This window comes from Planococcus citri, chromosome 2 (assembly GCF_950023065.1).
Source record: "Planococcus citri chromosome 2, ihPlaCitr1.1, whole genome shotgun sequence".
Classification (NCBI taxonomy): Eukaryota; Metazoa; Arthropoda; class Insecta; order Hemiptera; family Pseudococcidae; genus Planococcus; species Planococcus citri.
In genome coordinates this window covers 80,716,246-80,734,488 of record NC_088678.1, presented here as the reverse complement: position 1 = coordinate 80,734,488, position 18,243 = coordinate 80,716,246, and the positions used below count along the sequence as shown (strand labels likewise).

Sequence of the window (18,243 nt, the reverse complement as noted above, 5' to 3'; positions counted from 1 at the left end):
GCCAAATATGTAAGACCATTTTGTTTACGAGGGATGAGGGATAAAACAAGAATGAAACAATTGAATTATTACTGGTGTCTTCCTCTCCTTTCCTTCCGGTATTCGTCGCATTTGTATTGAAAATGTATGGTTAGGCGAGTCATTTGCGGTCGTTTCGATATTCACAATCTTGACCTTGAAAGATCATTTTTTTTTGCTAATCAATGCTTTTTGTTCATTAATTATTTTTCTCCAGCTTCTCAATTTGCTAAATCTCGTATTTTTCAAACTTCGCACGTATACCTATTGTTGTTTTTACAGACAACTGTTCCCTTCTGACTATTTTTTCTTATCAAGTCGTAAAAAATGCTGATCTACTTCCTGTGAGATTTTTCTCATTAGTTTTATTGTCGAATCGACCACTAATGTTTGCACTTTTGTTCTCTAATATTTACTAATGAAGTAATGAGCGAATGTTGGAAATAATTCCGGATGCAAGATACATTTTGTAAGGTGGGGGGGGGGGGGAGAAAGGGAGGAATCGAGAAACACTGTACTCAAGATCGAGCTGAAGTCTTGGGATGATTCCAGACAAAGATTAGACGAAATATTTCTAACCTTTCTTAGATTTTTTGATTTTTCAGGAAAATTTTCAATTTTTATCCCTTCTGCGAGTAACTTTGAGAACCCTCGCTTTTAATCCTCCCCCCCCCTGCTCTCTTACATACATAACAAATTATTGATTTTCAAAAAGTACCAGTTTGGTATTTACCAAAAAATTATCTATCATTGATCGCAATTTTTCCAAGTTTCAGATCTCCCAATCATCTTTGAGAAGATCGATCAGTCTTTTTTATGATCGGGAGTAAAAATCAGAAACCATTCGATTAAAAATATCGATGATTTAAAAAAAAGAAATGTAATTTTGGTCAATTTTTTCCAAACAGAAAAGCTCAAACGAATATACAAAATTATGATTTTGAACATGTTCAATGAAAATGAATCTATTTTCAGAGTTCGATTAATCGATTTTCGATCAAAATCAACTTTTGATACGTAATTTGATTTTTGAAGCGAAAAATCAATTTTTCATATCTCGCATCATAACAATTATGTTTGATCTTGTGAGATCGCAATCGTAAATACAAATAAGTCGATTTCTGGTATTCGATTATCGACTTTGGATTCAAAAGATCGTTGAGGAGGGGGTTAATTTTTTCAATCTTGAATATGATTGATTACATGGGATCGAAAATTGCAAATGGAATCGATTTTTGTGGACTGAATAAAATCGATTATCGATCTTGAATTGTATTCTTGAATCGGTTGATCTATTTTTGAGGATTGAAATTGATTTTATCGCCTCGAGCATATGTTCGATTATTCGTATCATATGAGACGGAAAATCGTTGAAGAATCGATTTTTGGAGCTCGATTAATCGATTTTATGTAGTTCGATTAATCGATTTGCGATCATGATCGATGTTTGATCCGAAAATTTAGTTTTGAAGCTAAAATACTGATTTTTCATTTCAAACTTATTCGATCTGATAAGTTTGAAAATCGAAATTTTTAGAAATCGATTAATCGATTTGCGATTATGATCGATTTTTGATCTTAAAGTTCAGTCTTGAAGCTAAAATGTCGATTTTTTCATTTTGAACTTATTCGATCTGATGAGTTTGAAAATCGAAAATTTTGGAAATCGATTAATCGATTTGCGATCATGATCGATTTTTGATCCGAAAATTTAGTTTTGAAGCTAAAATACTGATTTTTCATTTCAAACTTATTCGATCTGATAAGTTTGAAAATCGGAATTTTTGGAAATCGATTAATCGATTTGCGATCATGATCGATTTTTGATCTGAAAGTTTAGTTTTAAAACTAGAATACTGATTTTTCATTTCAAACTTATTCGATCTGATAAGTTTGAAAATCGGAATTTTTGGAAATCGATTAATCGATTTGGGTTATGATCGATTTTTGATCAAAAAATTTAGTTTTGAAGCTGAAATATTGATTTTTCATTTTACGCTTGTTCGATCTGATAAGTTTGATGATTGAAATTTTTGGAACGCGATTAATCGATTTCCGATCATGATCGATTTTTGGTCTGAAAGTTCAGTTTTGAAGCTTAAACGTTGATTTTTTCAATTTTTCTTTTTTTCTTTTCGAACTTGTTCAATCTGATGAGTTTAAAATCGCAAACGAGAATTTTTGTCAATCGATTAAGTAATCGATTTTCCAAGAATCCCTATATGGCTGAGACTAGGCTCCTTAGAGAGCCTGCATTCTTCACACCAATATTACCATTTTGCACAAATTTTGGCCCAACCATTCTCCGTCGAGGATTCAGTTTTAATTTGAAGGCAAACTATCAATTCGAGAATCCGGTCCCTAAAAACCCAGATTTTGACACTCGTTGCATTTTTCAGAATCTTGATCTTCGACCCCTCCTCTGTATCTCTCTCTGAGTGCATTTTTTCAATTTTTAGAGTCGAAGAGTTTTCAGGATTAGAATCAGCAATTTTGAATACCAACATGATTGTATTTCAATGAAGCACACATTTCTGACATTTCTGTTCATTTTCACGTCTTGAATTAAGCTTTTTCTTTCCCATTGCTCTCGCTTCTGTGGTTGATATGTTTCAGTCAAAAATTTCATCAGTTCATTATTTTTTCTGCTTTTTGTGTCCATTTTATTTTTTTCCTCTCCAATTCTCACTGTTTATCTACAAAGTTCGCTTTGTTCTTCGTATCAACGTGTTTTAACTTCATCTCGAGTTTTGAAATTTACTCTCAACGTCTCCCTATCGTTGGAAATATACCATTATTTGTCTCGTTTGAAATCCATTTATCAGCATCTCTTTGTGCTTGGATTTCACTTTTACTGCTGTCATCTCGTCAAGGTACAGCTACTGCTACTGCAACTGAACAGCGAGCACGTACCGTTAGTTATACGAGTACGCGTATTGGTCCTACCTGTATAATAACGTTCGATCGAGTCGATAAAATTCATCGGCGGTGACGTAATCTCTTTTGAGACCGCATTATTAGCATAGTCTCGCGACAAGATTATGCGAATGGCGTTGGGTATTTCTACCATGGAGACAAATACCAATACCACATCGTGACGTACTCGTTCGGTTATTTTCTTTTCTAGAAATTCGATATCTCACCCAATTCTAGGAAATAATTTATTTTTTTAAAAAGATAGGTGCGATTTGAAAAAATATGTTTCGATTACTAAATCGATTGGTGCAGTAATCTGCACATCGTCGTTGATGTGGTAGGGCGCTGGATCAGCTTGCTGGTGGCCTGAGGCTTAGCACATGTGCATTTTCAAGACAATGCTCTATGCTCAAAGTAAATGCACTTATACGATGACTAGTTTGGCGACATTAGGTTGCTGCGCTGTGACCTAACATAAGGTGTGTTGTAAGGACTCGCTCGACTCGACTCGATAGATAAAGTTTACCCATTTCTGGATCCGTTGCAGTTGTTTGTGGCCTGTGGGTAGGGTTAGGTACTTGACAGAGGATGCAGGTACGATGTATTTTTTTTTTTTTGCCCGAGCAATCAGCAACCAATGTTCAGCTTCTGTGTGACGTCACGAAGCCGATGATCATTCTGGATGACGATTGCACAGCGAATTATTACACTACATAGCTAGCAGTAGGTACCTTGAATCGGTGAAAGAAAGTCAGCCAGCAAAAAAAAAAAAAAAAAATACAAAACCGTGCGCCATGCAGAGACCATCGACGATCGTATACTATAATAACCAGTTGTTCCTCGTCTGCCTCCTCATCTCTCTATCCGACAACTCGATAATGAACATTTTTTCTTTCTGGTCGTACATATTGCGAAGGTTAATCGAGTACAACACGAGTTCTCGCCTTATTACCCTCCTTCGCAACGTAATCGGCCATTTATTGGATTATTACAATATTACTCACTCAGAGTGTACCTAGACCTACTCGAGAAGGTATTTCTGGGCTGCGAATGGGTTTCACATCGAGCATTATTTTTATATGTACCTACTTATGTATTACCATTTCTGTTGCTATCTTTTTGAAGCTAATTTTTTGTACGTTTTTGATTCGATGTTCACAGGGTGAAAGATTGAGCCACGCGGTCGGCTGCGCATTTTCCGTTTGTCTGGAACGGAAACAGAAACGCGATAAAGAGTGCAGCGTTACGATGAATTTCGATATGCAAAATTCAACGTTCACCAGAACGGGTAGTTTTCGACAACAGACGCTCACTGAAAAGCTTCAAGATACGACTAATGTGAATAATAACGTTAATAACGCATCGGTTACGACGCCCACGAATAATACCGCCGCATTACCGAATATTCCGGCCAACGTTATCAATAATATTAACAATAGCAACGATTATAATAGAAAAGGTAAAATGCCGAAAGCTTTGTTTGTTTTGTCGTTGTTGTTGTCGTTGTTACGGATGTTATAAAGCAGCATGTCCACTGTCCAGTGATCTCTGGAAAACGGGGGAAAATGAGAGAATTTCGCTTTCTGCTGGAAAAGATCAGAAATTTGTAGCAATTTTCCTCTCGAAATCGAGGAACCTTGTGAATTTTTTTCTCATCTTCCCCCCTCCAGACAATCTGCAAAATTAATCAAATTTTAGATATTAAATTTCAGTTTTCAATTTTTTGAAAGTAGGGAATTTTTGAAATATTTCAATTTGAGGTAAAATCAAGCGATCAGGTCAGCGTTTTCTTTCGAGGCATCTTCGACAGAAATTGAGGAAAATGGGGAAAAAATCAAACTTTCGAATGAAAAACAGAAAAGTGGAAAATTTCAAGATTTGATTAGGGAAAAATTTTTGATTTTTTTTACAGTTTGACAGAAAGCAGGATTTTGGACAGGAAAGTTCTCAATGAAGGAGGGGGGGGGGGGTTGAACTTATTAGAGTCAATTTTTTTATATTTCGAAAAAAATAGAAAAATAGAAAAATTTTGAATAAAAACTCGAGTTAATTGAAAATTTTGGAATGAAAAACAGAAAAGTAAAAAATTCCAAGGTTTGATTGGGGAAAAATTTTGGTTTTTCTTACAGTTTGGCAGAAAGCAGGATTTTGGACAGGAAAGTTCTCAATGAAGAAGGGGGGAGGTTGAACTTATTAGAGTCAATTTTTTTATATTTCAAAAAAAAAATAAAATGATACAAAAATTTTGAATAAAACCTCGAGTTAATTGAAAATTTTGGAATGAAAAACTGAAAAGTAGAAAATTTCAAGGTTTGATTGGAGAAAAAAAATCGTTTTTTTTACAGTTTGGCAGAAAGGTTTTGGACAGCGAGTTAATTGAAAATTTTGAAATCTGATTTTAAAAAAAAATAAAATGGCTTTTTTTGGTAATTTTGGAAAATAACACTATTTTTGGCAGGATGATGAAAGATGTTTGCAATGAGAAAACATCAAGACGCCTGACAACTCAATTTTGAGTCATCTTCGACAAAAATTGAGGAAAATGAGAAAAAAATCAAACTTTTGAATGAAAAACAGAAAATTGGAAAATTTCGAGGTCTGATTGAGGAAAAAATGTTGATTTTTCTTACAGTTTGGCAGAAAGCAGGATATTGGACAGGAAAGTTCTCAATGAAGGAGGGGGGGGGGTTGAACTTATTAGAGTCAATTTTTTTATACTTACATATTTCAAAAGAATAGAAAAATTCAAAAATTTTGAATAAAAACTCGAGTTAATTGAAAATTTTGGAATGAAAAACAGAAAAGTAGAAAATTTAAAGGCTTGATTGGGGAAAAAATTTTCATTTTTTTTTTTACAGTTTGGCAGAAAGGCTTTGGACAGGAAAGTTCTCAATGGAGGAGAGGAGGGGAGGGGAGGGGTTGAACTTATTAAAGCCGAATGTTTTATATTTCAAAAAAGTATGAAAAATTCGAAAATTTTGAATTAAAACTCGAGTTGATTGAAAATTTTGAAATCTGATTTTTGAAAAAAAAAATGAAACTGTTTTTTTTAGCAATTTTGGAAAATAACACCGTATTTCGTAATTTTGGCTGGATTATGAAAGATGTTTGAAATTTTGAGAAAACATCAAGACTGCCTAACAACTCAATTTGGAGTCATCTTCGACAAAAATTTGAAAAAATGAGAAAAAATTACACTTATGAATAATAAAAAGAAAAAAAGTGAAAAATTCTAAAAATTTATTGTGGAAAAATTTGAATTTTTTTTTACAGTTTTGGCCAAAAACAGAGATTTGAGCCTTTGAACAGAAAATTTTCAAGGGGGGGGGAGGGAAACCCAATCCCAATTCATTCGAGTCGAATTTTTCCTTTAATCAAGTAAACTAAAAAAACGTGAAAATTCTGATTGAAAAATTGAGTTGATTAAAAATTTTGAAATACTTGAAAAGAAGAAAAGAGATGATTTTTTCAATTTTGTCAAAAAATAAAAATTTATTGCCAGTAATTTTTTTGGAAACGAACTTTTTATCACTATTTTTTGCAATTTTGTTGCAAATTATGGCTTTTTGTAATGTTGGCAAAAAAGCACGATTTTTAGCCCGAGACTTTTTCAACTTTGCAATTTTTTTTTCATTTTTAAAGAGAAGTGGAAGAGAATAAAAAATGAAAATTCCAAAGTGTTGGATTGAAAAAACTATAAAATATAGGATTTTTTTGCAATTTTGTCAAAAAGTAGATTTTTTTGCAATTTTTGACACAAAGCAAGACTTTTTTTTTGAAAATTTTGCTAGTTGCATTTTTTGGCCCAAAATTAGTCTTTTTTGAAATTTTGGAAGAGCAGCAAGATTTTCTGGCAGTTCAATTCTGATGTAAAAATCGATGTTTTTTCTGCAGATTTAGCAACATTTTTTCAAATTTTATCAAAGAACACGACTTATTGGAATTTTGAAAGAAAAACGTATTTTTTTACGATTTTGGACGAAGCTACGACTTCTTTTCAATCTTGGTTCGAAAGGTGGACTTTTCTTGTTTGATGAAAAAGTTGAAATTTTTCCCTGATTTAGCTAAAAAGCAATACTTTTTGAAATTGATAGTATACGCAAGACTGTTGAACCCCCTCCCCACCCCCCCCCCCCCCAAAATTGAAAAACTCGTGTTTATTTTTGAAAAAAAAAATACAAAATTCAAGCAGAAAACTAAAATCAAGTTTGTACCCTATTTTTGGCTTATCGAATCGATAGATATCGCTTTCAAAGCGTTCCAGAGACTCCATCAGACTTCTGAGTTTTTGAATTTCGAAAAAAAAAACTTCATAATTAAGTCTTGATTTTGAAATTCAGCATCTAAAAAAACTATTCACATGTTTCACATTTTTTGATATTCGTCTACGATTATGTAATTATCGTCTCTCGTTAAATGATTTTTAATTTTTAATTTTCTTCATTACAGAGAATATTCCAATAAGGTCAACACCAAAGATACACACAGCTGCAATCGAAAGACCTCACGCTACCATATCGCTGCTGCAAAGACAAGGCTCCTTCAGAGGCTTATCACATCTGAACAGTCAAGCATCGCCTTTCAAGAGGCAGCTCTCGTTGAGAATTAGCGATTTACCTTCGAACGTGGAAAGAACGAGATCGCATAGCTTAGATCAATACTCTCTAGATCCTAGGACACCTACGTCGCAATTCATCCATTTAAAAACACCAGGTATAAATACCGACTCATATATTACTCTAATACTCAACGAGTAATCTCATCCTCCGCTCGCCCATCTTCATCATCAGTGCCCCTCTCGCCCTTCTATAGCATATTGTTTTATGTACAATTGTATTAAATAATAGTCTGTTCAGTGTTCATTTTGCGCAGAGGGATTAGTATATCGTCGCCTGTTGTCGTCGGTCGTTTTATAATTATTCCGAAAAAAAAAAAATACGACTGTTAAAGCCCGATTACGTGTACATCCCTACTTTCCTTCTCCCACGCGTTTTTTTTAATTTTAATCTTGTTTGACGAAAGTGAAAAAAAAACACGGTATCGTTAGGTGGAATTTTTTTCACATTGGTTGGATTGGTGGGTTTTGTACTAAATCGAATTACACGGTAATGTCGACGGGACGAATTTTAAATACGAGATTAATTAATACACGGACGATCGATGCGCCCTTCATTTGAGCACCCTCTTTCCCTCACTTCGTTGGTTGTCTTCCGACACTATAGGAATAAATTTAGTTTACTTAATTGAAGAGAGTTAGAGTTGAATTTTCGAATCGTTTTGAGAATTAATTAGTACATTTTGCTTTACCTTATTATTCATTGTGACTGAAAATTGGTCTAATTTTTATAATATGTATTATACTGATGTATTTTTTTTCTCGATGATTTCAGTAAGTCCAATACCCGAAGTATCACCGACTCATTCGAACGATCTTAACCTAAGTTCCGTGAATACGGTAACCGATCAAGTTAGCGCCATGTGTCAACAACTATCGCAAGGATTATCACTTTTGACGAAAAATGATGATTTATTGACTTCGAATTCTGTCGAAGTGAGTGTTTGAAAGATCATCAGCGGTGGGGTGTTTTTTATAATATGGTTTCTGACGATGTATCAAATTGTGTAATTTCAGCTGAGCTCGAATCAATTAGCAGCCAGAGATTTATTCGCCAGCAAAGTGAATGATTTTTCGCAGTTGATCGAAATGAAAACCATGACTACCACCAGTTCGTCGGCATTTATGCTCAAGTCGAGTTCAGGTAAAGGATATTGCATTATTTCATTCATTTCGTATTGCACATGCAATCTGCGTAGGTCTACGTAGGTACAAGCCCTTCCTGTTAGCAGCCATGTGCTTCTTTTAGCTAAGCTACCTACCCGAAGTAGGTACTTGTGTATCTGGTTGTACTCCGTGATACGTCGACTGAATACTCAATTAGGAGTAAAAATAACGCTATGTGCCAAACACTGATTGATATTCGACTCTGGACGATTGTCTCGGTCTCGGCCAGGATGTTTATGATCGAGCGAAGCTGATTAGCTTGTTCGTGCCGGAAATTGCTTGTAGGTATTATGGTTGGTGGGGGAGGGGGGAGGAGGAGAGAAATACGATCCGTCGAAAAAAATTATTGAAAATTTTGTTATTCGGAAATTCTAAATGTTGGAAAATGGAGCTGAAGGGATCGGAAAAAATCCTCTCACAATTTTTGTTCACTTGAAATGTTCTGTTTTTTTTTTTTTTTTTTGTCAAATCAAGACGTGTTTATTTTTAGGGGAAATGTCAAAAAGCGTCAACTTTTGGATAAATATAATCAAGCATGGTATCTGTCAAAAAGAATCTCTTTATGTGAACATTGTCAAAAAATTCCAAAAATTATCAGAAAGCGTCAATTTTTGGCGAGTTGACGAAAAATTGTGATGTTTTTTCATCATTTTTTTTCATCAAAATTCTCAGAAAGTAGTTTTTTGATAAAACTGTCAAATGGACGTAATTTTTGCCAAAATTGCTAAAAAAATGTGTGCCTTTTTTTCTGCTAAATTTGTCCCAGTCAAGCAGTGTCAATTTTTGGTGAAGTTGTCAAGAAGTGTCCATTTTTGGGAAAAAGTGCTCCTTCCTGTGAAAATTGCCAAAAAATGTCTGTTATAAAGTGGTCGAAAAAAAGGTCAATTTTTACCAAAAGTATCAAAACAGTCCTGTTCTTGTCAATATCGCCCAAAAAATCCTGTTTTTACCAAAATTGTCAAAAATTTCCATTTTTCAATCAAAATTGCCAGAGAATGTTAATTTTTGGCGAGTTGACGAAAAGTTGTAATGTTTTTTCGTCAAAATTCTCAAAAAGTAGTTTTTTGATAAAACTGTCGAAAGGTCGTAATTTTTGCGAACTTGCTAAAAAAAAATTCAAAACTGCAAAAAAGACCCTATTTTTGACTAGATTTCAAAAAAATTGTCGTTTTTTTGTCAAACCTGAAAAAAATGTTGCTTTTTTCATCAAATTCGAGTTTCCAAGAGTTTCTGTGTTTTTCCAAAACTGCAAAAAAAAAAGTCCTACTTCGAAACCAAAATTGAAACGAAGCTGTAGTTTTGTTCATAATTGTAAAAAAATCTTATTTACCGCCAAAATTCCAAAAAGTCATGTTTTTTGATAAAATTTCAAAAAATGCTGCTAAAGCTGCAAAAAATTCCACCTCATACTTCAAAATTGAGTTTTTAGAAAGTCTTGCTGTTCTTTCAAAATTGCAAAAATTTTGATCATTCTGCCAAAATTTGCAAAAAGTCTCAATTTTTGACAAAAACTTAAAAAAATAAATCCTTTATTTTTTTGAAAAATTTTCAAGAATAAAATCTCTTTTTTTAAAACCAAAATTGAATGACCAGAAAGTTATGTTATCTTCCAAAATTTTCAAAAAAAAACTGTTTTCTATTTTGATTTTTTTTGGGGGGGGGGGGGTGTTTTTAATTACTAGATTATTATACCCTTCTTGAAAATCAGATTTCAAAGTTTTTTCAAAATTTTTTAATTTTTTTTTGTTTTTTGTTTTTAATAGAAAAATTTGACTTGAATAAGTTCAACTCCCCTTCCCCCTTCTTCAAAGACAACTTTACTGTTCAAAGTCCTGCTTTCTGCCAAAACTGTGAAAAAAATTTTTTTTTAATTTTCAACAAATAAACTTTGAAATTGTTCACTTTTCTGTTTTTCATTCAAAAGTTTGATTTTTTTCATTTTTCTCAATTTTTGTCGAAATTGAAAAATTGTGGATTGAAAAAAATGTTGACATGATCAGTTGGCTTTCCCTCAAATTGAAATAGGTATTCCAAAAATTTCTTACTTCAAGCGTTTTCTGAGACATTTTGTTCTAAAAAATTCCTCAAGAATTGAAAAGTGAAATTCTGTTTCCAAAATTTGATCAAAAACAGCGAAAATTCGCCAATTTTATAACTTTTTAGATTGAAAGATCGACATGAAAAAAATACCTGATTTGAATTTTGGACCTTTTCTCGGTCAGTAAAAAGCCCTGGAAAGGAGATAAAAATTCACAAAATTCCTCGATTTCGAGTAAATGAACATTTTACTCTGAGAATTACATCTCGTTACAAAGATTGTGGGTGGGTTACACCTTTCAACGTTAATCCATGTGTGTGGGAGAAAGTGCTGTTGAAGATTAAAAGTTGCGAGGATATGTAGTAATAGTAATACATCCTAGCGTGGGTATTTCTGTTGACATTAGAAATTACTTCCGGCCTGGTTCAAGAATTTCCACTTCGCCAAACCAGCTATAGGTGGTCCCCTAATGTAATGGAGTTTTATCATTTACCCTATCGCTATCGATCATGATGATGAAATTTTCAATTTTTGTGTCGAGTGATACTTGATTGAGTGTATGTAAGTTTGGTTATGGTTACTCGATATGTGTGACATGTTGAGAGGTAAATGCCTTCTTTACAACTACCCCCTCCCCCTTTGCTTGCAATTACCCCGATTGACCTTTTTCGTTACACGGCGAAGTTTCAAGTGTGCGGAAAATATGGAATTATCTCGGTCTAGTGTCACGAGAAGGTCACAAATATCGATTTAGCGAAATTTACCGTGCGCTGCTGCCTGCTGGTTATGTTGATTCGAGGTTTCTGTTCGCTTCGCGCTCGTGGTTTGTTCTTTTTTTGCTTTTATAAAGCGTGAAAAATGTGCCGATGCTAATCGGCCACTAACGAGGCCTTTTTTTTTAATTCGAGCAAATTCTCGAGTCGGTTATTTTAATCCAATCTGGCGGAATTGTAATGAAAAGGAAAAGGCGAAAGTCAAAGGCCTCATTTTGTTGTAATCACATGGCAACGTCGTCGTCGAAAATCGGAATATGAGCAATGTTTCTTTACTGTTGTTTTTTTTTCGGTCTTTTGGGGATCGTGGGTTTTAATTTTTGATTTGACGGTGAAATTTGAGAGTAATTTGAAATGACGGAGACGAACTTGTATTTTTTTTTCTTTTTTTTTCCAAAGAAACAGAAAAGAAAGTAATCGATGGACTGTATTAATTTTATACGAAGTTTTTCTCTCGGGTTTTGATAAAATCCTGCTGTTGCAGTGGCTGTGTGAAAGGGTTTTATTCTATTTTTTTTATCGATGTAGGCTGTTTTGAATTCTGAAAATTGCCTTTTTGAACTTTCACGGTCATTTTTGTTTCATATCCATTACTGAGGTTTCATCTTATACTTATATTGTTTTTTTTTTTCATTTTTCTGAGGTTTAAAAGCTGTGAGGATGTCAAACTGTTCTGTTATCCTGCTTCTTTTCTTCATCAAAATTATCTGAAACCTGAATTTTTCACTCAAAATATTGTTAAAGTTTTTTTCGTCAAATCGACTAACTGAAAGTTCTACTTTTCAAAAAAAGTACAGGCGCTATTTTTTTTTACTAAAATTTTCCTTAAGTCTCAATTTTTTCATAAAATCTCTGGAATTTTCAAGGTCATAATGATCCTACCATTCTCAAGTCCTGTTTTCTGTCAAGATTTGCTATTGAAAAAAGTATATTTTTTGCAAAATTTACTGAAATTGCTGCTTTGCCAAAATCAAGAGACCTATTTTCTGCTAAAATTTCCCAAAAGTTATCATGTTTTTGCAAAGTTGGTAAAAAGTTTCTACATATTGACTGGAAGTTTCAACGTTGGCCAAAATTGTCGAAAAGCTTCAAATTTTTCCTAAACTGACTGAAAGGCTTATTTTTTCAAAAAAAAATTGTCTTATTTTCTGTCAAATTCAGCAGAAAGAAAGTTCCAAATTTTCGTTAAGATACTACATTTAAAATTCTATTTATTTTCATTAATTGCAAACCGTAATTTGTTTGAAAAAATTCTGCAATTTTGCCAAAATTTCCAAAAAAAATTTTCAAAAATTGCCAAAAAATTGTGAGTCCAGTTTTCTTTCCAACTCCAAAATTGCTCATGAGTCTCAATTTTTGCCTAAATCTTCAAAATCATCTATTAATGGGCAAAATTTCCCAAAAATTTCCAAAAAATTGTCTGTTTTGAAAAATTGTGAGTCCAGTTTTCTTTCGAACTCTAAAATTGCTCATGAGTCCTAATTTTTGCCTAAATCTTCAAAATCATCTATTTTTGGGCAAAATTTCCAAAAAAAAATTGCCAAAAAAATTTCCCAAAAATTTCCAAAAAATTGTCTTCTTTGAAAAATTGTGAGTCCAGTTTTCTTTCGAACTCCAAAATTGCTCATGAGTCCTAATTTTTGCCTAAATCTTCAAAATCATCTATTTTTGGGCAAAATTTCCCAAAAATTTCCAATAAATTGTCTTTTTTGAAAAATTGTGAGTCCAGTTTTCTTTCAAACTCCAAAATTGCTCATGAGTCCTAATTTTTGTCTGAATCTTCAAAATCATCTATTTTTAGCCAAAATTTCCAAAAAAAAAATTGCCAAAAAATTGTGAGTCCAGTTTTCTTTCAAACTCCAAAATTGCTCATGAGTCCTAATTTTTGCCTAAATCTTCAAAATCACCTATTTTTGGGCAAAATTGCTATAGTCTTGTTCCTGTAAAATCTGTCAAAAAGCCCTAATTTTTTCAAAAAAGTTGAGCACTTTTGCCAGAAATGACTGAAAGTCCTGATTTTTGGTAAAAATGACTAAAAGTCTTACATTTTGTAGAAATTGCAAGTCCTGTTTGTTGCTAAAATTTCAAACAATTCAAAAGTTGACTGAAAATGCTGCTTTTTGCCGAAACCATTCTGCTAGAAATGTCCAAAAATGCTCACTCTTTTTTAGTTTACAAGTTGTTCAACTTTGGAAAAAATTGTCAACAAAGGTCTACTTTTTTTACTTGCTAAAATAATTATTGATCAACAGATTCATTTTTTTTTTGCAAAAAATTGCAGATTTTTTGCAAAATTGTAGAGGAAGATTGCATATTTTTTTTGGCAAAAAGTGAAATTTTTCCAAAAATTGCTAAAAAGTCATACTTTTTGGAAAAATTCTCAATTCAATGTCAAAATTGCAAGGCACTGTTTTCTACCATGAATTATTCCCAAAAGTCCTTATTTCTGCCCAATTTGACCGAAGGCCTCGATTTTTTCCAAATTTAACCAAAAGCAGTAACTTTTAGATCAAAATTCCTATTTTCTGAGAAAATCCGATTTTTTTTTCAAACTGGACTATAAGTTTCAATTTTGGGCAAAATTGGCTAAGCTTTTGTCAAAATTGATAAAAGTTTTTTTTTTTTGCCAAAAAAGTCCAGATTTCAAAATTTTGGTCAAAAAATTGTCGATTTGATTTTTCGTCCAACAATAAGAAATTGTGACTTTTTTGGGCTAAAAAAATTTAAAAATTGCAGAAATGTTCTAATTTTTTGGTCAAAAGTCACTAAAATATTTTTTTGAGTAAAATAACAAGTCCTGTTTTCTGCCAAAATTGCTAAGAAAAATCGTAAGTTTTTGTCAAAATTTGAAGTTCTGCATTTTTTTGCCAAGATTGAAAGTTCTTTTTTCTGTTGAAAACACCCTTAAAAGTTCAGTAGATTTTTTTCCGAAATTGACTAAAAATAGGTTCTAATTTTGGTTAAAATTGTCAGATAGTTTACATTTTTTTTTCTAAAATTTACTGAAAATTGTATTTCTTGTTGAAATTTGAGGGCCTGCTTTGCCCCAAAAATTCTCTAAAAGTTCCACTTATCTGCTTAAGCTACCTTAAAGTCTGACTTTTTTAAACCAAAATTGCCCACATTTTCTGCTTTTTGCCAAAGTTGCCAAAAAGTAGTATTTTTCCCATGAAGTCTATTTTTTTTTTTTTTTTTTTTTTTTTTTTTTTTCATTTCATTAAAATTGCTCAAATTTCTTACTTTTAGTCCTTTTTTTCAAAAGTCTATTTTTGGGTCAAAATTTAATGAAATTTATACATTTTGCCAAAATTGCCAAAAAGACGTTCCCTTTCCCATTTCCTTTCGATTTTTTGAAATCTAGTCGAAATTAGGGCCTATTTGCTTACATTCCTTGATTCTATTTCCCTTCAGAAATGACAATTTTCTCGCTTTTGCTTCAATTTTGCACCATTTAGTACGATAATATGGCTACTTACTTAACGAGATAATTTCAACGAAACTAATTCCAATACGGTTTTCTCTTACAGCAGATTCTGATAACCCTCTGGACCAGTTACTCTACCAACCGTCCCAACACCCACAACAACAACACCACCACTCCGATGTACTCCAATTGATGGACACAAATACTCTGAACAACAACAACACCAACACCACCACCTCAACCAATAACACCATTACCGCTAATAATACAATTAATAACATATCCCGGGATGAGATGAGCAACAGCAGTACTCTGTCGCAGCCCATGTCCACCGTATCATCGGTCGAGATCCCTCTAACTCCGCCAGATACTCCTCCGTTATCGTCAAATAATGCCCAGTTACCGAAACCCGAGCAATGGCTGGGTAAAGTAGCTCAACTCACAATGAACGTCTCAGATTCGTCGTCTTCTTCCACGTCGCCTCCTGCCATTAAACGTATACCTACTTTAGCGATGCATTCTCGAGGCTATTCCCTGGGGTCAGCTGAAACCGTATTGAGTCGAGCTGCGACAGCCAACAACGAGAAACCGGATCCGTTTAATATCGATTGGGCTTCTTTGACCGAAGCAGCGAAACCTTCTTCGAGGGCAGCTCCGTCGTCTAAAAATACCAACCCTTTTTTGACCGGTAGCCCTTTGGCTGGTAGTTCTTCGACAGCTGACGGTGGTGGCGGCGTCAAGACGTCTTTCGAAGTACAGATGTAGTGCAACGTGTCATCTGTCAAGTCTTTCATTGTTATTTATTTTTTTAGATTGATCAGAATGTACCATTTGGACTACTTATGTTGTGTATATTACGACTGAGCGAGCTGTGATCATGTTTTTCTTTTCTTTTCTTTTTTCTTTCTTTCTCTTTTTTTTTGTCTTTAAGTTGAACGTAGTAGTACATTTATGAGCTCTACCGAGCGAAATTTGTTTGAGAGTATTGCGCATTTATGGTGCTAAGGAGGGGGCTATTGCTGCAATGCTTTGAGACTGTCTGTATACGTACATCGTCGTGTTGAAGGGTTTATATTTTTTATTTTAGTTTCTTTTTTTTTATGTTTTCCTCCTCTCTTTTTAATTGAAATTAAAAAAAATGAACGTGTACTTAAGGATAAAAACAAAACGATATTAGCTTATTGTTTTATTTTTACTTTTTAATTTGATCTCCCACCGGAGTGGAATCCGGTCGTTATTAGAAAAATGTAATATATTCGAACTTCTTCTTTATTTCTTTACTATTTTATGTACATGTTTCGTTAATATAATAATATTGTAAAAAAAAACAAACTTGAAACAAAATATTGTACTACTATATAATGCATAAGAGGTAATAATTTTTTTGTGTAAATTTACACTACACGTGGTAGCTTTGACGCAGTTGTCCAACGAGTTGTGATTTTTTTTTTTTGGGAACCAATGCTCATTACATTACGACCTTCTTCTTCTTGTTCTTTATTGTCTCCAAAACATATCAGAATACGCTTGACGTTGTTTTTATTACGAAATGAAAATTTTAAGTGCCATTATTTTTATCATGATTTATTTTTTTTTTGTTTTTGTTTTGTTTTTTTTCTTTAAATTAAGTAAATGCTTTTGAGAACTTGAGCATATCACGTCGTCATCGTATATCTGTTGGTAGCTAATTCTCGTAGTGTGATAAAAAAAAACTGCGTAAACAAGAGCTTTTTAGTTGTGTTTATTTTTTTTTCTCTTCTATTCCTTTTTTTCTTTTTCTTTTTTTTATCATCGTAGTATTTTTGTTATATCGTTGTACAGAGATAGAAATATGTAATTCAGTATTAAGAAAACTATTAGGGTTAAAGAATGTAGCTATGCGTTACAAATATAATTTTATACCGAGTGTGTGCTTGGTTATTCTTTTTCCGTTCGAGATGTCCAGTTGTTGGAAATCTTGGTTAATTCGGGAAAAGTAAGGGAAATTCGCTCTTGCTAAATTTTGTTGATAATTCACTCCAGAATTAGGGAGTTTCATAAACTACGATTGATTTTTTTTTTTTTTTTTGTGAAGAAGGAACGTAGTAACTTTGAAGGCTGCTAAAATACATCTCCAGCTAAAATTTCTAAAGTGAAAGTGCATTTTTCGATTTTTGGTAAATTTTTAAAAATCAATTTGACCTTAAAAATGGAGAGAAAAATTGAAATTTCTCCAAATTAATTTAGAAAACAGAAATTTGTTGTGTACTCCATGTTTGAATCTCCAAATCGATTACAAACGATTCCAACCAGTTTTGAGCAGTTCTGGAGCCTCCAGAAAATTTTTGAAAGTTGGAATTTCTTCAAAGTTATATCTACTCGGTGAAGTTGGAAAGCGAAAATTGGCGATTTTAAGCTTTTTCGAGCTTCCAGCCATATTTTGAAAACTATAGATTTTCAAAAAGTACCAATACGTAATTAGAAGTGTTTGAAAAGGACTGTTTTTATGGAACTTTTTGATAAACTGGAATTTCCAAAAAATCGTCGGAGGTTCCAGAACTGCTTCGAATCGCCTCGAGTTCATTCGGTATTTGGAAATTGAGTGGATCTTAGCGTGTCGATTTTTGAAGGACAAATTTGAGTTTTGATTTCGAACATGTTACTTTATAGATCAAAAATCGCGAATGAATCGATTTTTGGAATTCGATTGATCGATTTTCGATCATGACTAATATTTTTGATCCGATAGTTTACTTTTGAGGCTGAAATGAGTTTTTCAAAATTTCAAACATGTCGTCCGGTCATGTAAGATCGAACATCGCAAATGAATCGATTTTCGAATATTCGATTTTCGATCATGATCAATTTTTGATCAATGTTCATCTTTGAAATAGAAATTTTATTTTTGATTTCAAACATGTTTCATCATATGAGATCGAAAATCGCAAAATAATCGATTTTTTTTTAAATCGCAAATATTAATCGATTTTTTTAAAATCGCAAATTAATCGATTTTTTTTAAATTGCTCATCAATCGATTTTTAGGATTCGATTGATCGATTTTCGATCTTGACAAATTTTTGATCCGATAATTTACTTTTGAGGCTGAAATGACTTTTTAAAATTTCAAACATGTCCGGTTATGTAAGATCGATCATCGCAAATGAATCAATTTTCGAATATTCGATTTTCGATCATGATCAATTTTTGATCAGGATGTTCATTTTTGATTTCGAACATGTTTCATCTTATGAGATCGAAAATCGTAAATTAATCGAGTTTTCGAAAATCGCGAATGAATCGATTTTTAGGA

The 18,243-nt window shown here is 32.9% G+C and overlaps 1 protein-coding gene across 8 annotated transcripts in view; it reads left to right on the top strand.

Moving 5' to 3' along the window:
* Positions 1-16,857, top strand: part of numb (NUMB endocytic adaptor protein) — a 145,890-nt gene extending 129,033 nt beyond the window's left edge. For 7 of the 8 annotated variants that reach the window (XM_065353440.1, XM_065353442.1, XM_065353443.1 and 4 more), the window contains exons 6-10: positions 4,096-4,393; positions 7,384-7,647; positions 8,325-8,485; positions 8,567-8,693; positions 15,055-16,857. In XM_065353440.1, coding sequence (XP_065209512.1) covers positions 4,096-4,393; positions 7,384-7,647; positions 8,325-8,485; positions 8,567-8,693; positions 15,055-15,716 — 1,512 coding nt within the window. In that variant the 3' untranslated portion in view covers positions 15,717-16,857. The remainder of the gene's footprint in view (positions 1-4,095; positions 4,394-7,383; positions 7,648-8,324; positions 8,486-8,566; positions 8,694-15,054) is intronic. The other variant, XM_065353439.1, reaches the window with a different exon arrangement.
* The last annotated feature ends 1,386 nt before the right edge of the window (positions 16,858-18,243 follow it).